We start from the raw sequence: 21,551 nt of genomic DNA, 5'->3' as shown, positions 1-21,551 counted from the left end.
GCAGAATTTGGGTGCAGGCCTTATTGTCACTGATGTGAACTACATGCAATTTAAAACTATTAAGAACTAGGGGGAGAATTTAAGGTTTTTTGTTTCTCCTCTTTGTTCCTCTGAAAGATAAAGGGAGGAAAATGAAAACAAAAATCATTTTCCTACATATTTCAGGCCTTTGCCTTACTAAGCTTACACCGAATACATGTAGCAGTGTCAAACCTTTTGGATGTGGTATGGAAGGAAAAGGAGTACAGTTGCCACTGCTTATTAATTCTCCAGTGCTAAGATCTTATCACTGCACAGTTCATTAAGCCCTTTTATAGCACAATAGCATCTCAGACTCTGCAAACCCTATTCATACTGCTGCATCCCACGTGACACTATGGTCACAAGGCAGTATTGTGCTGCTGAGAGTTCCCTGAGAGATGATGTACATTTCTGTGTATTCACAGGTGGATCTACCCAAAGAAACAATATTACAGTTTTTATCATTAGAGGTAAGCAATACGAACTCTTCTGCACTGTGGCCTTTAAGATCCCAAATCTTTGCTGTTAGTTTGCCAAAAGAATACTGAAGATGGCATTCATTCGTGATAGTATTTTTCTGGCAGTCCCAGGAATTTAGTAACATTTTTCCTTTTATGTGACACATACATTCCTAAATCCTATGTTGATGAACTTATACTTTTCTAGTGACTTTTTATTTTTTCAGAGATACTTATTTTATTTAAAACACACACACACACACACACATACTGCTTTTACTACGTGTCAGGGTCTGGCAGGCCTTGTTGTAAGCATTTTACAAGTAGTAACTCATTTAATCATAACCACCCCAAAATGTAGATACTGTTATTATCCCCACTTTAAGAGTATGGAAGTAGAGAGCTTAAATATCTTACCCACGGTCACCCAGCTAGTAAGTAGGAGAACCAGGATTCGAACCTAAGCACACTAGCAGAATCTGTGTTCTTAACCACTATACTATATACTGTCTCTCAAACAAACCTCCATTCCAGCTAAAGAAGCTCATTTGCAGATGAGTACTATACAAAAAAAAAATCCTTTTGTAAAAATTAATTAGGTCCTTTATAAATATATATATATATTTACAGGTACATCCCTTTATCTTCAAATAGCCTAAATAAGAACTTTAAAAATTTGAATAGTTATGTTTGCTATTAAGAACACTTAACTATAGTCATAGCTATAGATGACTTTTGCAACATGTCATATCAAAGAATACTTTTTTGTCTATCCAGAGTGTTTATTCACAGATTAAACTACATTAATAGTGAACTTGGCCCTAGAACTAATATTTTGTATTTCATTTGTTGTTCTTACAAATAAGCATATGCCACTATACTGGCAGTGTACTGATTTATGATCCAGTCAAATGGATATACATACTTGAGAGCTGCTATCACCATTGTACAAAAAGTAAATGGAGGCCAGGTGCAGTGGCTCAGGCCTATAATCCCAGCACTTTGGGAGGCCGAGGTGGGTGGATCACCCGAGGTCTGGAGTTCGAGACCAGCCTGGTCAACATGGTGAAACCCTGTCTCTACTAAAAATACAAAAAATTAGCTGGGCGTAATGGCACACGCCTGTAATCCCAGCTACTTGGGAGGCTGAGGCAGGAGAATCACTTGAACCCAGGAGGCAGAGGTTGTGATGAGCCGAGATCGCGCCACTGCACTCCAGCCTGGGCAACAAGACCAAAACTCCATCTCAAAAAAAAAAAAAAAAAAAAAAAGCAGTAGGCAGAAATAACTGGTCTACAGTCACATCAGCACACTAGGGCTGCACCATCATGAATCAGGCCCTAATTAGGGAGTCTTGTTTTAAGAAAAATTGGTGCTTCAAAGGAACCCCAGCAGTCTCCTAACCGGTTCTGCTATCTCCCTATTACTGATTCCCCTGGTATAAAGAGGGGAATGACACTGGAATTTCATTAGTGACCCAGAAGAAGCCAGCTAGTAAACCCTAGTGCCCTGCTGTTAAGTCTTATCTATTTTTTTCCTAGTGGGATGCTGATGAACAGGCATTTAACACAACTGTGAAGCAGCTGCTGTCACGCCTGCCAAAGCAAAGATACCTCAAATTAGTCTGTGATGAAATTTATAACATCAAAGTAGAAAAAAAGTAAGTTATCACTTGGGTGGGCATAGCAGGTTTCACATGGTTACAATTCAGGGAGGGGTTTCAGAGTGACATTATTTCGTTGTCTTGCTGAGGTTTGGCGCCTGGTAAGCTGTTGTTAGAACTGCAGCTGACAGCCAATAAATCTTGCTTGGACTGTGAATCATTCATGATCTCATCAATAACAAAACACAGGGTTCCTAGGAGTAGCTGTCCCAATTACAGTTTTGTTCACCCAGGTAATTCAGTTTCTAAGAAGTATGTTTAAATGAAAGAAAATAACCATGACTGCTTTGCTGTATGTCCTTATGTTAAAATACCAAATGTCAAAATACCAATCAATCATTCACATTATGACACACTTAAAAGGCAACAAGGAAGCCTATGAGGTGAATGGTTATCTCCTTATTAGGACCTTATACTACAGACCCCCATCAGTCACACCTTGTATAAAACCTATATAATTTTTTAGTGACTAGCCTTCCCTCGTTTTTCCTTAAAGCTCCTGCAGGTTGTTATAAAAATTTATTAGCGGCCGGGCACGGTGGCTCACGCCTGTAATCCCAGCACTTTGGGAGGCCGAGAAGGGTGGATCACCTGAGGTCGGCAGTTCAAGACCAGCCTGACCAACATGGAGAAACCCCGTCTCTACTAAAAATACAAAATTAGCCAGGCATGGTGGCACATGCCTGTAATCCCAGCTACTCGGGAGGCTGAGGCACGAGAATCGCTTGAACCCGGGAGGCGGAGGTTGCGGTGAGCTGAGATCGCGCCACTGCACTCCAGCCTGGGCAAAAAAGAGCGAAAACTCTGTCTCAAAAAAAAAAAAAAAAAATTTATTAGCTCTGTTCTTCACTCATTAAACTGAGTCTGTCCTTATAACCTTTTCCTTTCTTTTGCAGGGTGTCTGTGCTATTTCTGTATAGCTATAGAGATGATTACTACAGAATCTTATTTTAACCCTAAAGAACTGTCATTAACCTCATTCAAACAGAGGCTTATACTGGAATAACGGAATATTGTACATTCATAATAATTTAAAACTAAATTCTAAGAGGCTAGGTGCAGTGGCTCACACCTGTAATCCCAGCACTTTGGGAAGCCAAGGCAGGAAGATTGCTTGAAACCAGGAGTTTGAGACCAGCCTGAGCAACAAAGCAAGACCCCATCTCTATAAAAACTGAAAAAATTAGTTGGGCATGGTGGCACATGCCTGTAGTCTCAGCTACTCCAGAGGCTGAGATGGATCATCTGAGCCTTAGGAGGTTGAGGCTGCAGTGAGCTGTGACTGCGCCACTGCACTCCAACCTGGGACAACAGAGCAAGACCCTGTCTTTTAAAAAAAAAAAAATTTCTAAGAAGCTGTCCTACAAAGTTGAGCTTTGTTAGTTTTTCATGTGTAATATATTATAAATTTATCTTTTGGGATATAATAAATGCTTTCATATACCTGCTGCTTTTTAATTGTAAATCTATTAACACTAAAGGTTTTAGGGAGCTCTTAGAACGTTAAGATATAGCCTTTTCTTCCCTTGGCTGTAATGACTAAGCACATGAAAATATCCAAACTAAAGGGCATAAAGAAACCAAAAATCATTATTACTTTGGAACCTTTATTCTTGATGACTTTGTAATATGTTTATCCTAAGGTGGTTAAACAAACTCTCATTTGACTATGAGAACTCATTGGCACTTGAGGAACCATGATGATAAAATTATACAGCCAGGTAGGAAGCAGCTCATGAGATAACATGACTTTTTATAAAACTGTCAGGTTTCAATTCTAATAACCTAGAAGATATTATAGAGCTAAAGCCTATTCATTAATCACATCATTCTAGAATTAACAGTTATTGCCAGAACTGTTAAAATGGGATGGGAAAAGAATAAAGAGACAGTGCTGATAAACAGACATGTTTAATGATAGCTTGCTCTTCACAGAGATGTCTACAGAGACTTAATCTATAATCCAGGAGAATATAACCATGCAACACAGACCAATTAGCCAAATGCAAAATAAACTAAATTCTTACCACAACTACCCTATAAACACTGCAACTGTTCTTTCCAACAGGACCCTAATCTTATGTGAAAACACCTACTGTGGGGGAACCAGAAACCTAGCTATGTGGCCAAACAGAAAAAATAGCAATTCAGTGGTTAATTGGTGAAAGCAGGAAATTTGTGCCCTTTACTGTGCTGCTGTTGCTGCTGTTGCTGCTGGTGTTGCTGGTGTTGCTGCTGTTGCTGCTGCGGCAGGTGCTGCTGCTGCTGCTACTGCCGCTGCTGCTGCCGCTGCTGCTGCTTTGGTCTTCTTAGTTTTGTTCTTTTTGTCTCTCTTCTTCAGCCCATCCATGTTAGCTCTCAGTAGGTTTGAATAAGCCTGAAAGATACAACAGAGCATACCTTAGTGGGAAGATGTGCAAATTAGCAGAACAGCAGCCCTATTTGCATAATGGATTTAGGGTAGCCAAAAATCAGGAAGCCTACCTGATAAAGAATATAGCACCACTGGACACTTGTACCGGAAAATGGTATAAGCATAAAACACTCTTTCACATTATAACAGCTTCTGCAACACCCACAGACAGTTGCACACATTTTTTCCGTTTTTTTCAAGGGAAAACTGCAGGCAACTTCTTGTTCAACTATACTATAGGTAGCATATATCTACAGCCTAAGACAAAATCTAACTAAAAAAAACTAGAAAGGAAGAGCGTATTAGCGTTGAAATTCACACCCTGGCAGCTTTTACTTGAAAAATACCAGTAAAACTTATCTCCAGAGAGCAGTGAACCCAAGTATCAATCTTACCCAGTGTTCACTATCATGCTGACTCTTGCCCTGAGAAGGAAGACATAAGGAACACCCAAAACTCACCATCTGAAATTTATTCACTTCCTTGGAGCTCACCTGAAAGAGAAGGAAAAAAGAGGTCACACGTATTATCCATATAAGCATCCTCTTCTCCACCCCAGACAGTATCTCAAAAGCCTCTGGAAGACAACATCCTTATCTTTAAAATACTTCTTCCCAACTTCAGGGGCTCGTAATACATGAATGGTTACTTTTCTACTCTGCTTTCCTCTGCCTAGAGAACAAGAAAAGGAGCTCTACATCTTTTTCCACATGAGAATTGCACCAAGAGGTGAAAGGCAGTAGGCTCCTTTAAAATAAAAAAAAAATAAAAATAAAAAAAAGCTTTGTTTCTCACCTCTTGAAATCCCTTAGAAAGGTGGCACTGAGTGTTCTCCCTGGGTTCTGAGAAAAGTCAGAGGACTTCTCAGTATTAATTTTTTATACATTAATATAAGATGTATTTAAACTACTCCCTCCCCATCTTATTTTTAAACCTGCCTTCCATTAATTCAAGCATATTTAAGCACAATGCAAGCTACCACAAAATAAATTCTACCTCTGAAGACGACTCCTTAGGTTTTCGTTATTTCATGATATCTAACTTTATTTGTAAAAACCACATAGGCTTGTTTTACTGTAAAAGTCCTCTCAAGATAACTTGTCACAGGAGACTTACCAACTAAGTCTAGTCTACATTTTCATGCAGTCAGTATCCTACACTAATGTGATTAGAGAGTAAGTCTGGTTCTGCCACAGCAGAATAAAGTAGTATTCACTCAACTCAAGAAGTCTCTTCCTTTGCATTATTCAACCTCCACTGAAAGGAAAGACTAGGGCTCTTGACTAAAATGCATATTTTCTCAAGTGTGAAACCTAACATTTAGCTGCACATTCGCCATGTGAACCACAAAGATAAGGAAATAATAGCATCACCTGGTACCAAGAAACTGCTTACTGAAGGCCCAGCACAGGAAGGGGCTAAGGAATCAAATACTTATGCCAACGGCTCCTTACAGTACTACGAATAAGGACGAATATGCTACTTTCATTCATTTCCGCAAAAATTTTAGCAGAACTAACGACTGTTTGACCTCTACCTTCTTCATTTTATTTTATTCTTGAGTTTTCTACTACTGAAGTATAGGAAGGTCCTGGTCTCAGAAATAGCCACACAGGGCAAAAGGGAAAAGTAAATTAAAGCCTGGTTCAGAAACGCCCCATCCTCTCTTCAATTCGAGTGTTTACATTTCAAAAGATAGCCTTAGGAACTCAGCTCACCACAGTGCTGATCTTCTTTTTCCCATCGGTAGCTCTTAACAGACACTTGTTGTCTGCGGGCTCAAAGCCCTCCACAGTACCTTTCTTTGGAATGGGTTTGGTTCGACCGTCATCTGAAGGAAAAATGCATCCTGGTGAACACGGCCGCATACGTGGCTGAGCGGCAGACAAACAGTTAAAACAGAGGAGGGGGTAAGTGATGACCTAATCCAGCCCCGCTGCTCTAGTTCTGTTAAACACCTCGTCTGCTACCACGGTCTGGCGAAACCCTGGAGAAACTATTATTTCCACGACGGAAACATGTAATAGCGAAGCACGTTAACTCCCACTCAAAGTGGCGGCGTTTGGGATCCCTGACAAAGAGCCCTGGGCTGCTTGCGACCCATTGTTACCAGAAGCAACCTAGGCGGCTCAGCGCTGGGGACTGCGCCCGCTACAATCCCCACTATTTTCCAGGCCCGAAGCCCCGAATGTGCCCAGTACAGAGTGACGGACGGTAGAGGAAGGCGGCGGTCCGCGGCAGACAGACTCCGGTGGCTCCCAGACACCGGGCACCCGGGGAGCATCGCCCGGCTCCCCTCCCGCTGCTTACACTTCTTCAAGGTGATATAGACGCTGCCCGACGTCCGGCACTTCTGGAAAAGTCTGGTCAGCTCCGTCAGGAACTGAAAAACAACAGGCCCGGCCCCGTTAGCCAGCCCCAAATCCTCGCCCCGCCGCGTCAAGGCCCTGGTCCTCCCGCAGAAGGAGGCAGAGGTCTCGACCAAAGCCTGAGCCGCCCCCGTCTCTCTGCCGGCCAGGCCTAGCCATACCTGCTCGCTCTCCAACAACACCATCGCGGCGACGCTTCGCTCCACTCCCTCCGCTGAAGCCCCTAGCAGTGAGAGCCGGAAGTTCGGCCTAGGCTGGGCGGGACTTCCGCTACTACGCTTCCATTGTCTTCCACCAATCTCTTCTCTTCCACCAATCCTGGCCGGCGCCGTGGGACGTCCGGGGGCCAGTGACCTGGAGGCGTTGGGGCTGTCCTGGGCCGTCACTGGAGAGAGAACTTCTCACCCCAGCCAGGGTGAGGGAGTGAGAGCAAAAGAAAGTTTTGATAGCAGCGTATAGTTTATGTTCAGCTGTATGCTGGGCAGGTTACCTAACAATTCAGTGACTCAGTTTCCTTATCCATAAAGTGAGGGTAATGATAGTATCTATTTCGCAGTGTGGTCGTGAAGCGTACATGAAACTCAGATTAAATACGTAGAACAGTGCCTGGCACATAGAGCGTGTTCCGTAGGTATCAGCTATTGTTCTTTTAATTATTGTCATCATTATAAGTTCCTGTAGATCCTTTAAATCCTCCCTAAACGCTGCCCTTTAGCTGTAGCCAGAGGGGCTGGGCCGGGAGCAGTGGCTCACGCCTGTAATCCCAGCACTTTGGGAGGCCGAGGCGGGCGGATCACGAGGTCAGGATATTGAGACCATCCTGGCTAACACGGTGAAACCCCGTCTCTACTAAAGATACAAAAGAGCCGGGGGTGGTGGCGGGCGCCTATAATCCCAGCTACTCCGGAGGCTGAATGGCGTGAACCCGGGAGGCGGAGCTTGCAAGCCGAGATCGCGCCGCTGCACTCCAGCCTGGGCTACAGAGCGAGACTCCGTCTCAAAAAAAAAAAAAAAAAAAAAGAGGGACTGGAGCCCAGTTTTTAGTTCTACCTCTGATTAGTCAGGAGAACTGGGTTGTAAGCCCTCTCTGCCAGTAGCCAACTTGAACCCTGGGCCCTCTATAAAGTCAAGCATTCCACCACACAAGAGGTTTTCGCTGAGTGCCTCTCAGTCTGTGCCAGGCACTGTTGTAGAGGTTGGGGATGCTGCAGGATAAGACAAGCTAAGTTTCTGGTTTCCTGGAACTTGGGTTAAAAGGGGCAGGGAGGAAATAAACAATGAAGCAAACAAGTAAGTAGTACAGCTTCAGATAATGAGCTCTGTGAAGACAGCTAAGCAGGGCTGTATAATGAGTGGGAAGGGGACTGCTTTGGGCTGGGGTCAGAGGAGTTCTCGTCGAAGAGGAGAGCTTTGAATTGAAAGCTGAAAGGACCAGCCATCCAAAGATCTAGGGACACAGTGTTTCAGACACAGAGAATGGCTAGAGCAAAACCCCCAAAGGGGAAACAAGTTGCCCTGTGTCTAAGACTGACAGGTGCGGGTGGGGGTGAGGAGGGCTTGTGGAGCAAGGAGTGAAGGAGTGTGGAGAGGTAGCTGGGAACCAGATTATGTAGGGCCTGTGACCATGGTAAATTTGGATTTTGTTCTAGATACAAAGAGAAGACTCTTGTTAAGGAAGTTTTCAAGAGAACACTGAAAATCGGATTTACCATTTTTTAAAGATGCCCTGTCTGGGTTGTGAAGACACTGTAGAGAGACAAGGCAGGAAATGGGGAGCCCAGTTAGGAGATTCACAAACTTAATGACTTAAATATGTTCACTCTCTGATTTCACATTTTCTTCCAAATGGCCAGCGCCTTTTGCCCACTTCCTGCCCTAGGCTGATGACCTTGTATAGCCAACCTGTATTGGCTTTTGGTTCTCCAGGATTTGAACCTGTTTGCAGTCCCCTGTTGTGTGGGTTTTGGTGAGAGGCAATAAATAAATAATTAAATAAAAGGGTCAGAGAGTCACTCACCTGCCCTCAGCAGCGGGGCTCAAGCATTGACCTACCGTGGGTCAATCTGGTGCTCGCAACCAGGACTTCAGCTTCTGAGCTAGTAATGCCAAGGCCCGGGGCTCTTGCATGGGTGTCCAGCCATTTGAATGTGAGGACTTTTTGGCTCATCTGTATTGGCAGATACCACCAAAATTATGCATGGGCCCTTTTTGAAAAATTTTTTTATCTCATAGCTATCATTTGTGTTAGCGTATTTTACATATGGCCCAGGACAATTCTTACAATTCTTCTTTCAGTGTGGCCCAGGGAAGCCAAACGGTTGGACACGCACGCTAGAGGTTATTCACACGGCGCCATCACAGAGTGCTCTTGTGTTGGTGGCCCTACAGGAGGGGTTTTCACCAGACTGTTCTAACCTTTGCTAGTCCTGAAGTGTACGAGGATGACTCCCCAATTTTTAATTATAGCTTTTACCTCTGTATTGAGCTCCAAACTTGCATATTCAGCTGTCTACTTGGTAGTCCCACTTGGATGTATAACCAGCATCTCGGATATTACATGACCAAATCAAAACTTTCTACTTCCCACATCTTTGCTGTTTATTAAATGGCACCACCATCTGCCTAGTTACTCAAAAAAAAACACCCATGAGTCATCTCAGATTCCTTTTTCTTTCTGAGGCAGGGTCTCACTCTGTCACCCAGGCTAGAGGGCAGTGGTACAATTTCAGCTCACTGCAGTCTCCACCTCTCAGGCTCAAGCTATCCTCCAGCCTCAGCCTCCTAAGTAGTTGGGACTACAGGCATGAGCCACTGCCCCCAGCTGTTCTTTTTCTTTTTAATTTTCACATCTACACCTGCATGAGTCCTGTTGGCTATCTTCAAAGTTTAATGTGATTGCAATCACACTAGCATCTGGACTTTTGCAAAAATGTCGGTGGCCGGCTGGATGATCCCCCAGAGATGTCTATGTCCTAGTACATGGAATGTGTGCATAGCACTGGAGCCAGTACAATTCAACTACTGACAGAATATTCTTTGGGCTTTGTTTTTCTGTGGGAAATGACCAAGAGCACCTATTCAGAAGTCAAAGTGATCGGGGTTCAGATCCTACCTCTACTACTTACTAATTATGTGGCCTCAGGCAACCTCTCAAGGCCTAAGTCTCTTCACTAGCAAAATAACAATAATAATGCTTACTTCATTGATGTTATGAAGATTTTATAAAATACTATATGTAAGACCTTTAGGCTTGCTCTAATATGGTAAATATAGATGTTTAAATTAATTTTAAAATTTTAATTAGTCAGTCACCCTAGCCACATTTCAGGGATTCAGTAGCAACATGTGGCTTGGATAGTGTGGATGTAGAGCATTTCCCTCATCACTAATTCTACTGAACAGCACTATCATTGATAACATTGGGCCTAGCACATAGTAAATGCCCAATAAACAGTACAGTATCAAATAGTGTTATTATTTATAGGCCACACACCTTCCATCATTTCAACATCACCATCCTGATTTCTGCCATTATCTTAATACCACCGGTACTGTTAGTTAATATTTTTCTTTAAATTGACTCATTTTATACTTAAGTGTATTTAATATCATGATCATAAGTGGAAAACCAGTATCATTTGCCATAAATAAAAGGGATCATAAAAGGAAGTACGATGAAGTAAAATAATGTTGCTACATTTAAATTTTTGAGATTAAAAGAATTAAAACGATGAGTAAAAGCAATGATAAAGTTCATTGATTTATAAGACTGTATCTGAAAATAAATTTCTCAGTGAGAAAAATGGTGTTGTATATGATCAATCAGGAATAAAGGTAGCTCAGGATACAATGAAATTCAGAGTTTATGTCAATATAACATGGCTAAATTTTGATGTTTTCCAGCACCCCAAATCCTAACTTGCAATTATGTGTGATTAAGGTAACATATCATTAATCAAATTGTAATCTAAATGCATAATAGAGGTTAATGGCTTTTGGCCTTGGAGTAGAGTAGTGTGTATGTGAGGCATGGAGCTGGGTCACTGTCTCTAAGTCATGCAGGCCACACACCTTCCTGCTCCCTCTCCCTCAGTTTTTCCTCTCCCTTTCACAGTTCTAGGAGAAGCATGACATGAAAATGGTTCCCAAATCCCTTCCCATATCACGGGGGCTTCATCAAAGGCCCAGGCAGCACCAAGAGCAAAATGAAGGCCCTGGGCACAAAACACTGTACCAGCTTTGGCCACTTCTCCATGGGCGGGGATACTACAGGAAGATGGGCGCTGAAAAATACCTCCTGCTCCTCAGGGCCGAGCCCACCCAAGGGACCTGAGTAAGTATGCTTATTTGTGTAGCCTGAGATTGTCTCTCCCAAAATGCGGTGTAATGTGTTTTTTCCTCAGACAGAGCACACTTTATTAGGTTTTAATTAGAGTTGGTTTTAAATTAGGGTCAGGAATTCAGTTAGGGTTTGAATTAGGGTCAAGGATCTTGTTCAGGTTAGGGCTGATTAATTTACAGCTGCAGTTACTCTAATGCAATTACACTTTGCAGTGCCTGGAAAGTACAATGGTTAAAAACAAAGTCGCTAGTTCCTGGATGGGGTTCCTAGCTGGGGTGGTCAAGGCTGCAATAAGCCATGATTGTGCCACTGCACTCCAGCCAGGGAAACAGTGAGATGCTGTCTCAAAAAAAATTTTATTGTATTTAACCTATAAATAAGGAAATGAGATGTATGTTACAGTCCATTCAAAGGAGAATCCAGTAAGCATCAGGAATTCTGGAATGAATTTGTTAAGCAAAATTGGATTTTGCACAGGAGGGACCCAGGGTTGTCCCTTCACTGAACAGAAGCATTTGTATGTCCATAGACAAAAATCCTCTGCATTGCCATTGAGTCTCTACAACCTACAGAGTTGTAAAATAGTGCAAAGGAAATGAAAGGCTAGAAATCAGCTAATCCAGAAGGCTGTGTTCTAAACAATGTATAATTTTTCATTGGAAACATCCACTATTTTTTGTTTCGTTTTGTTTTTTGTTATTGTTGTTTTTGAGTTTATCTTTTTCTTTAATGTGTTTGTTTCCAGTAATCTTTTTTGCATATTCCAAAATTGCTTAAGTCTCTCTGTGCCTCAGTGTCCTCATCTGTAAAATGGGGAAGTCATAAAAGTGCCTACCTCATGTCAAAGGGAGGAGTAAATGAGCTAAGGTATGCATTTTTACACCACAGTCCCTTGGATGGGAGTGGGCTGTTCCCATGTCCTCCTTGTCAAGGTGGATTCATTCTACAGGAGCAGATTGCAACAAGACACTGTGCACCTTACGGAGGACTGGCCTCTGAGCTAGTTTAACTTTTCAGTTTCAGTCTGAGGGGAACTACACGTTGGGCTCTGAGCTGCCTCACCGTAGCTCCAGCGTGCTGATTTAAGGGTCAGTTCTGGATGAAGGAAGGAGGGTGTCATCTAAACACATCGAGGAATGGCACTGGGCAGGTCTGGCTTCAGGATGACAAGTTTTAGAACCTAAGGCTGGGAGACCTCCTACGCCAGCGGGAGGTGGGTAGCTCTGGTGGAGTCATCCTAGAGAAGGCCACAGGGGTGGCCAGAGGGAGGTGAGAGTGTGTCCTGGAAGCCTGGATGCCCAGAGAGAGTAACCACCCTGAAGCCACGTCGACACACTCCCTGGACTGAATCCACTCCAACACTGGCAGTTACCAATTCCTTTATTCTTTTCTGCAGTTGGTCAACAAGTGTGCATTGTATCTGCTCAGCCAACTCAGGGCCCCAGGAACTCTCTCCATCCCCACCCCAGGATGAAGTCCTGGATTGAAATCGCAAGCCCCAGTGCCCTAGAGAGATAGCGCAGGTGTCCTGGACTGTGAGTCAGACGCCCCAGGCTCACCCTGCTCCCCCACTTGCTGTGAGACCCTGCACTAGGTGCTTGCCTGTGCCTTATCCTCCACAGGGAACCTGCCTCAGAGGGTTGTTGTCAGCTTTCAAGGACATAATCCAAGTAAAGGGCTCATAGTAAACACCCAGTTGATGTATTTTTTAAAGTTTTTTCACTGTTACGTTCAGGACTTAGGCTAGATTGCTAATGTCACTTCTACTTCCAAAATTCTGAGAACTGCTGCTTTTCTCCCCCTAGCCCCTTCTGTGGGCCCTAGGGAAGTTTCCAGAACCCACAAGTGTCAGTGATTAGCACTGGCCTTCCCCTCGCTCACGGCAAGGAAGTAGGCAACGCCACCACGCCCTCCCTCCAGGCGCCATCGCAGAGGTGAGGAGTGGCCTTAACCTGCCTGCGGCGCGCCTCGGGCCAGCAGGGGACGCCCTGGCCTCACCAGACAAGCGCAGCCCTGGGCGCAGCCTCAGACGCTCCCAGATCTTGCCCTATCATTTACCTTAGATCAACCCTAAGAATATCCAAGATTGTGGTCGTTATTTTTCAAAACTACTTCTGTGGAGACTAGAACTTTCCGTGTTACAGAAAGATTATCATTCGTCCATTCACTGAACAAGGCTAAACAAGCGGTGTTAGACACTGTTCTAGGTGCGAGAAGCTGACTGAATTCTCCGCTAGAGAAGAGACTTTTTTTTTCTCATACAATAGCGTGCTTATATTTCTCGAGAAGTGACTAAGTGCCCGGTTCATTTCTAGGTGCTTACATATATCCTCTTTTGAGTCCCCAACAGTCCTGTGAGGTGAGCATTGTTTTACTGAGGAGCCAGCCACCTCTGTGCAGAGAAGAACTTGCAAATGAGTGTAGCCTGCGGGCAGCTCAGGAGTGCCGAGCTTTCAGCTGTCTCTCAGCTGTCCAAAGAGGTGACAAGAAGGGAGGGAAGGCAGAAAAGAGGCCAGCTCTAGGCACAGTGGAACAAAATGGGACTCTCTCTCCACTCCTCATCTTTCCCTCCTTCTGGGTGTGGGTTCCTATCCCAAGCCCCGTCCCCCTCTCACTCCCAGGCAGAATCCTGTCTCCTTAGTTCTGTCTTTGGATTCGAGGCCCAACTTGGCATTTCTTGGCTGTATCTCTGAAGGAAAGTCATCTCAATCTCTGTGAGCCTCCATTTCCTCAGTTGTAAAATGGGAGTATCTTCCTCACACTGCTGTGGTGAGTTCAGTGTGACAACGTGAATATAAATACCTTATAAGTGAGAAAGCGCAGCAGAAAAGCTAGGTTTCATTGTTCTTTTCCTCTCCTTCTCAAGCAGTACCCTGAGTAGAAATATTCAGTCCCACAAAACACCCTCCCGTCCATCCGCACCAGAATCCCAGGCTCTCACCAAGCTCAGCCAGCTGCGTGGAGGCAGCCCATCTGGTAGCCAAATCACACACATGTTCAGGACAAACAGTATGTCACACGCCCTCCATTTGTGGAGGAAACTTAGGTGATGGTAAACAAAGAACAGACTCTGGCCGGGCGTGGTGGCTCAAGCCTGTAATCCCGGCACTTCGGGAGGCCGAGACAGGCGGATCACGAGGTCAGGAGATCGAGACCATCCTGGCTAATACGGTGAAACCCCGTCTCTACTAAAAATACAAAAAACTAGCCGGGCGCAGTGGCGGGCGCCTGTAGTCCCAGCTACTCGGGAGCCTGAGGCAGGAGAATGGCGTAAACCCGGGAGGCGGAGCTTGCAGTGAGCTGAGATCCAGCCACTGCACTCCAGCCTGGGCGACAGAGCAAGACACTGTCTCAAAAAAAAAAAAAAAAAAAAAAAAACCCAAAAAAACAAAGAACAGACTCTAATGGTGGGATTTCTGGTATGGGGCTTTGGGGAGATACAAAGGAATTGCCAATATCCTCTAGGCTACACCCCATGGGCAACCCCTGGCCCCACATGCCTGGAAGGCCATCCTGGTACAGAATCAGGTGGTGGCACTCAAGAAACATGCGTGAACTTTAACAGGTTCTTCTCTTCTCATGCTGAACCTCAAGAAGCGGGCTAGCATACCCCATATTGTACGAGGGGAAACTGAGACCACGAAAGGCAAGCATAGTTATTGCTCAAGCATTCGCAGCCAGGCTGGAAGTCTGGGGCGTGAACACCTATTCCTGCCTTCCTCCTCCCCACACTTTCATGGGTTTAGTGGGTGGGAGGGGCTCCCTTATTCATGATGGTTAGGGATCCCAAATTTAAAGTTTCCTGTCTGAAAGTCAAGGACAGGAAATTATATAGCCAGAGTTCTGTACAAATTACCCAACAGGTGTCTCAATTCCCCAAAGCAACAGATGGTGTTCATCTCTTGGCCTCTGTGTCGTCATTCCTCCTTGATTGTTTGGGGAAGCCCACTCCACCTCTGTGACAGACCCACAGATGCAGATTTACACAGGGACTCCTAGACAGACACAATGAACAAACTCCCGTCTGATCAGAGCCAAGTCCCGGTAATAACATCAATGAATCATCGACTTCAGTGAGTCACAATCTTGAGCTGGGAGAGGCCTCCAAGACCTTTTTAGTCCAACCCTTTACCTTCTAGTTATTCACAAGTGAATAGAAACTGAGTGAGGTCCAAAGAGGGAAAGTGACTGGACCAAGATCACAAAGCTTGGTAATGCCAAAGGCGAGACTGGATGCCCTGGGCCCTGAGCCCCAGGCCCGTGCACTTTCTACACACCCCTCTCCCTGCCACCACCTGGCTGGCACAGAGAGCAGGAGGGAGGGCATAGGCCCCTCATGACTTAGCCAAGGGCAGCTCAGTGTCTCCGTGCAGGTGGACTCCCCGTGTCAGCTTCAGCCCTCCCTTGGGAAGGGAAGGGCCTGGGGCAGTCCTCACACCCCAGGCGCCAGGCCGCGGAGCTATAGGAGGCAGCTTCCTGCTTGGCCCTTATCCAAGGCCATTTCACAATGGGGGGAAGAGCGCTGAGCTGAGAGTCCCGGGTTGCTGCTCACTCCACCCCCACTCCAGCCCCTTTCAGACCCCCCAGGGAGAATGAGCCAGGCCCCGCCTGAGGCTTGGGGCGAAGAGAGCTGCAAGAATGGAGACAGGCTGAACAGCCCCTATTGGGAGTGTTTTATGAGCCGTGTCCCTGGAGCTGGACCAGGGCACCACCTTGCATGTTACCAGCCCTCTCCCCCTTCCCTTGCCATCCACCTGCAAGCATTCAGGCTGGGGAAGTCCCTTCTAGGACAGGAGTGGTGGCTTCCAGTCAGCCCCATAGCACTCTCATGATTAGTCAGAGGGGAACCTGGAGGCAAGGAGGCCCACAAGCTGGGAGACAGGCAAGGCCTGGGTCACTTCCTGCAGTGAGGCAATGTGACTACCAGGCAGAGGAGCCCAAATTTCTCCTCCCAACATGCTACAGGGTCTGGGGTGAACTGTGGCTCAGCTGACTGAAATTCAGGCAGGAACCAGGACAGAGACACTGAGACGGGACATTCAGCCAGGATTTCTTATGCCCTTACTACTCAGGGTCGGCTTTTGAGCTCAGCTCTGTAAGGGATCTTGTTTGAAGTAGGAGGCAGTGGTTAAGGACCCAAATCATCCTGTCTTCGAGTCTTGAAAAGGAGAAAAAGCAAACCTAGGTGAAATGTCAAACCACAAGACAAGGCAGTGTGAAGTGAGGGCCCACACTTTCATGCTGGACAGTCCAGTACTGCCAGTGGAGCGGGGGTGGGGAGAGTCACTGCAGACAAAGCTTTGGGGAAGAGATGGAACCGAGAATGGTGGGGAGAACTTGACTTTGCAGACGGGATGGGAAAGATCTTTCAGACAGGGAAGGGAAGACAAGGCAGAAATGAACCCGCATATGTGAGGACAGGACCCTGTTTGCACCGGGGGTGGTCAGCCACGAGGCTGGAAATGTGCCTGGCCACAGGGCACTTCCTCACTCAGAGCTCTTGCTACTTGAACAGAGCCTTCCTTGGTATCCGTGGGAAGTTGCTGGCCTACTGAGGCAGGATACTACACAGAGAACTAGGCAAGGGTGTGGAGGTGTCAGGGAGCTCAGCCGCTTGGTGGAGGAGCCCTCTGACAACAGGAAGCAGCTGCAACAGGCTCCAGGGCTGTGCTGGTATCTGCAACTCTCCCCCTACCCTGGCTGCACCCTGCAGAACAAACTGTTCTTCAAGAAGCTCTGGGGACAGAGGGCCCACACCTGCTCTCAGGTCGGGGTGGATAAACCCCCATCAGCCAGGCTGGGGCCCAGCAAAGACATCACACAGCTCAGCAGCCCTCCTTACCCCCAGCCCCCTGCCTCCTCCTACCCCAGACCAGGTTGCAGTTGACTATGGCAATACAACACAAAACAAGAGCTTTATATTGTTATTATTATTGTTATTATTTATAGAGATTGGGTCTCACCATGTTGCCCAGGCTGGTCTCAAACTCCTGGCCTCAAGTGACCCTCCTGTCTCAGCCTCCCAAAGTGCTGAGATTACAGACATGAGCCACGTTACCCAACCAAGAGCTTTGGAGAGGGAAATGAGAACCGAATCTTCATAAATACCTCATCCTAGAACTTCCAACAATGTCTCCAAAAATAGTACCTAAACTCCAGGACTCAAACCCTAAATTGAGTGGGCATGTGAAGTGGTTATGGCTTTTCAGAAACAGCACTAGAGTGGCAGCTGAAGCACTGAGTTCTAATCTGAATTCTGCCACTCATTGGCATGGGACCTTGGACAAGTAACTTTTCGCTGGACTTGAGTTTCTTCCTCTGTAACTTGGGGAGTTGGGACTGAGCTGTAAAGTCCCTTCCAGTTTTACATGTGAGACTCCGGCGCTCTCAGGTAACTTGGGGACTGCCGTAGTGACTGTTTGGGGGCTAGTATAGCTGGGAGAGAAATTAGGATGAGAATCCAATTGAGGGCAAGATAAAATGGAATTGTATGCTATTCAGAACTTGAAACAGGGTGAGATTTTGTTTCCCCCAGATCCTCACCGTAAAGAGATTTGGGAGAAAATCTTGGGAGATTTGGACTGAGAATGTCTTAAGAAGAGGAAGTGTTATAGAAGAAGGTTCCCCAACACTTGGTGGGGAAGAGCAAGAATTCTTCCAGATTGCTTGATGAGCAGAACTTGGGGAGTGGGGCACAGTAATACCAGGAGAGACACATCCCCTCCTCCCAACCCTCTCCACTTAAGCTGCTCCTTAAAATTCCTATAACTGGGGACCAGGCCTTTCATTCCAGTTACAGCTAAAACTTAACATGGCCATTTAAATTTCCATGAGGTAAAAATGGCTAATATTCTCTCCTTCTAAGATCCAGCATATGCTGAGAGAGACCTTCAGAGGAGGTGGGAGCTGGAAGAAGGAGTGAAGGTGGAGGCCCAAAGATCACACAGGAGCCATGCTTTTTCTGAAGCCAGATCCAGGCTTAGCAGCTCAGAGCAGTTGCCCATGGGCAGTGATGTGGAGGAAGGCCCTGGGCTTCCTAAGTGCCTCTAGGTCACTCTGTGAAACCTCTCGCATTGGCCTCCCTGGGAGGAGGAGCCCAGTGTAGCCCCCACCTGTCTACTGCCGGCTCATCTTCCAGGGTGTTGAGGGGACAGGTAACATGGCTCTCTGCCCCCACCAGTTACCCGCATGGCTTGGGTCAACTAGACTCTGTCAGAGCTGTTTAAGGAACCACAAACCTCGGCTTTTGGAGGCAGCTCCAGGAAAAGGTGGAGTGTGTGAGGTGGAAGGCGGGTGAGAAAGTGTGTAAGAGGGAATGCACTGTTCTCTACTGGCCCTTTGCCAAACAGCAAAGGGAGAGAAAGGAGAGGAGAATGCTCTGGAAGCCAGACTCTGACCCGTTCAGTGATTTTCCAACTCATTAAAATAGAAACCCAGATATAAACTAGAAGCATGGAGTCTGTGTATGTGTGTGTGTGTGTGTGTGTGTGTGTGGTGTGGGTAGGGTGTGTGTGTTTGTGGTGTGTGGGGTTGTGTGTGTGTGAGGTGTGTGGTGTGCGGGGGTGTGTGGTGTGCAGGGGCGGTGGTGTGTGTGTGTGGCATGTTGGGGGGTGGTGTGTTTGTAGTGTGGGGGGGTTGTGGTGTGTGCGTCTGTGTGTGGTTGTGTGTGTGGTGTGTGTGGGGGTGGTGTGTGTGTGAAGAGTGTGTGGTGTGTGGGGGGTTGGTGTGTGTGGTGTGTGTGTGCGTGTGGGGGGTGTGGTATGCAGGGGGTGTGGTATGTGCGGGGGCGGTGGTGTGTGTGTGTGTGTGTGATGTGGGGGAGTGATGTGTGTGGGTGTGGTGTGTGGGAGGTGGTGTGTGTGTGTGGTGTGGGGGGTGTGGTGTGTGCGTCTATATGTGTGTGTGGTGTGGGGGGGGTTTGATGTGTGTGTGAGGAGTGTGTAGTGTGGGGGTTTGGTGTGTTTGTGTGTGGTGTGTGGTGGTGTGTGTGTGTGTGTAGGTGTGGGGGTGATGTGTGTGTGTTGTGGGGGGCTGTGGTGTGTGTGGTTTGTGTGTGGGGTTGTGGTGTGTGCGTGGTATGTAGGGGGTGTGTGGTGTATGGGGTGCAGTGTGTGGGGTTGTGTGTGGTGCAGTGTGTGTGTGGTGTGGGGGTGTGGTGTAGTGTGTGGTGTGTGTCGGGGGTTGTGGTGTGTGTGTGGGGTGGGGGGGTGTGGTGTATGTGGGTGCGGTGTGTGGGGTTGTGTGTGGTGCGGTGTGTGTGTGGTGTGTGGGTGTGGTGTGGCAGGGGTGGGTGTGTGGATGTGTGGGGGGTGGGGATGGTGTGTGTGTGTGTGGTGTAGGGAATGTGTGGTGTGGGAGGTAGGGGATGTGTGTGTGGGGTGTGGGGTGTGCGGTGTGTGTGTGGAGTGTGGGTGTGGGGCTGGGTGTTGGCCTGGGTGGGCTGCAATCCCAGTAGAAGATGCTGCCAAAATTTTGTATTTACTGTCAGGGCCAATGATGCTGGAAACTGCAGAGCCAGCACCCCCAAAACCGGGCCCATCCCAAGACACTGCTTCTCACAGCCAACAGGAGAAGGAGGGAGGGCGAGAGGCCTGAAGCGGAGGCTTCTTCTGGAGGAGTGCTGGCCAGGCCAGCAGCCTTCCTCACTTCAGTGCAGCCTTCCCCTTCTAGCCAGCGATGAGCATTTAGTGAGCAACTCCTTTGTCCTCAGCAAGCCTTCCCCAGGTCTGTCTTCAAAAGCGGACGCTACCTAGTGGGAGGTGCGGAGTTACACATACAAGAAAGGGCTACAGGACAGCATCACTAGTTCCACGCTGTGAAGGAGGTAGACTTTGAAGGGAAGAAAGAATTTAGAAAAACAGACTAGTGGACTAGTTAATGCGGGGAGCAGAAAGACATTTCAGGCGGGAGAAGGAGAGTGATGTGGGTTTGAGGGAAGAGAGGCCTCTTTGGTTGTACGTTCTGACAACTATTCCTTGACACCAGCGGGCCTCCTGCAGTTGGATTTTCAGTGTCATTTCTGACACTAACTACCTGCAGTTAGCGTCTGTGATATTGTGAAACAGGTATTAGGTCTTCATTCCTGACATACATCTCCTAAAATCCTTGGAATCTCCCAAGTGGTAAGTGTCTTTTTACACACTAAGCCCCTAGGTAGCTTCAGGATGGGAGCTGGCGCCAGAAAGACCAAGACAAGGTTAGAGGATTGGAACTTTCGGCCCCACCCTTCAGCCTCCAGGGAGGGAAAAGGGGCTGAAGTTTAAGTTGATCACCAGTGGCCAATGGTTTAGTCAATCAGGCTTACGTAATGAAGCATCCATAAAAACCCAAAAGGGCAAGGTTCAGAGGATTTCTTGATAGCTGAACACGTGGGGATTCCTGGAGGATGGAGCACCCACAGAGGTTGAAGAAGCTCCACCCCTCCTCCATAGCTCACCCTATGCATCTTTTCATGTATATCTTGTGGAATATCCTTATAATAAGCTAACACATGTAAGTAAGTTGTCCCTGAGTTCTGTGAGCTGCTTTAGTGAACCCCAATTAGCTGGTCAGACAGAGCAGTGGAGAAGCAACCCAGGGCTTGCACTTGGCATCAGAAGTGAGGAGAGGGGACTGAGTTCTCAACCTGTGTGATCTGATACTGTCGGCAGGTAGAGTCAGAATCGAACTGGAGGATGCCCCACTGGTGTCTGCTGCAGAAATGACGGCTTGCTTGGTGGGTGGGGGAGACCCCTGCCCCCACATCTGGTGTCAGGAACGTGTTGAGAGAGTATAGGAGGAAAAACCGAGTTTGGTTTTTTTACAGTGTCGGACTCCACAAGTTAAATGTCAAAGTCCCCGTGACTACCCTTACTTCAGAACTCAGGCGCACGCAGGGTCCACAGGCTACTGGCACTTCTGTCTGACTTGACTACGAATTTGAGTCCTCACCACCCAAACTTAGGGTTCAGTAGTTGGCTACAATGGCTCACAGAACTCACTGAGCATGCTAAACTTACAATTAGTTTTATTATCATATAGACTCAGAACAGCCAAAGGGAAGAGCTATGTAGGGCAAGGTGTTGGCGGGGTGGGGGGGTGTATGTGTGCAGACCTTCCACACCCTCCTCTCGTGGAATGTGGCATGTCCCCCTCCCAGCACATTGGTGTGTTCACCAACCGGGAAGCTCCTCTCAGTTTCAGTGTCCAGCTTTTACATGGGGCTTTACTCCATAGGCACCATTGATTGAATCATGAACCACATGAGGAACTCAATCTCTAGTCCCTCCTTCTCGCCCCAGAAGTT

General features: G+C 46.8%; 2 protein-coding genes and 1 long non-coding RNA gene across 3 annotated transcripts in view; 2 read left to right on the top strand and 1 right to left on the bottom strand.

Annotated features, from left to right (window-relative positions):
- EIF2AK4 (eukaryotic translation initiation factor 2 alpha kinase 4) overlaps positions 1-3,589 on the top strand; it is a 113,264-nt gene extending 109,675 nt beyond the window's left edge. Inside the window, exons 37-39 of the mRNA XM_021940415.2 lie at positions 447-491; positions 2,021-2,139; positions 3,039-3,589. Coding sequence (XP_021796107.1) covers positions 447-491; positions 2,021-2,139; positions 3,039-3,096 — 222 coding nt within the window. The 3' untranslated portion in view covers positions 3,097-3,589. The remainder of the gene's footprint in view (positions 1-446; positions 492-2,020; positions 2,140-3,038) is intronic.
- Positions 3,590-3,735: 146 nt separating this feature from the next.
- Positions 3,736-7,191, bottom strand: SRP14 (signal recognition particle 14). The gene is made up of 5 exons (XM_003900777.4): positions 7,086-7,191; positions 6,866-6,938; positions 6,274-6,386; positions 5,017-5,049; positions 3,736-4,519 (listed from the first exon to the last, which is right to left on the bottom strand). Exons 1-5 carry the CDS (start codon positions 7,107-7,109, stop codon positions 4,328-4,330), a joined length of 435 nt encoding a protein of 144 aa, XP_003900826.2. The 5' UTR covers positions 7,110-7,191; the 3' UTR covers positions 3,736-4,327.
- Positions 7,192-7,250: 59 nt separating this feature from the next.
- Positions 7,251-12,961, top strand: LOC110743672. Its single transcript, XR_002523025.2, has 3 exons — positions 7,251-7,339; positions 11,039-11,257; positions 12,663-12,961. It is a non-coding gene; the product is annotated as an uncharacterized LOC110743672 (long non-coding RNA).
- The last annotated feature ends 8,590 nt before the right edge of the window (positions 12,962-21,551 follow it).

Source organism: Papio anubis, chromosome 7 (assembly GCF_008728515.1).
Source record: "Papio anubis isolate 15944 chromosome 7, Panubis1.0, whole genome shotgun sequence".
In the NCBI taxonomy this organism is placed as follows: domain Eukaryota; kingdom Metazoa; phylum Chordata; class Mammalia; order Primates; family Cercopithecidae; genus Papio; species Papio anubis.
The sequence above is the reverse complement of the archived record's forward strand: the minus strand, read 5'-3'. Positions and strand labels throughout refer to the sequence as shown.

Excerpts from the sequence above, each read along its gene's own strand:
- SRP14 (XM_003900777.4), bottom strand. The coding sequence starts at position 7,109 with ATGGTGTTGTTGGAGAGCGAGCAG. Across the intron at positions 6,939-7,085 it reads TGTTGTTGGAGAGCGAGCAG|TTCCTGACGGAGCTGACCAG; the intron begins GTATGGCTAGGC and ends GTTGTTTTTCAG. Across the intron at positions 4,520-5,016 it reads AAGTGAATAAATTTCAGATG|GCTTATTCAAACCTACTGAG; the intron begins GTGAGTTTTGGG and ends TGTATCTTTCAG.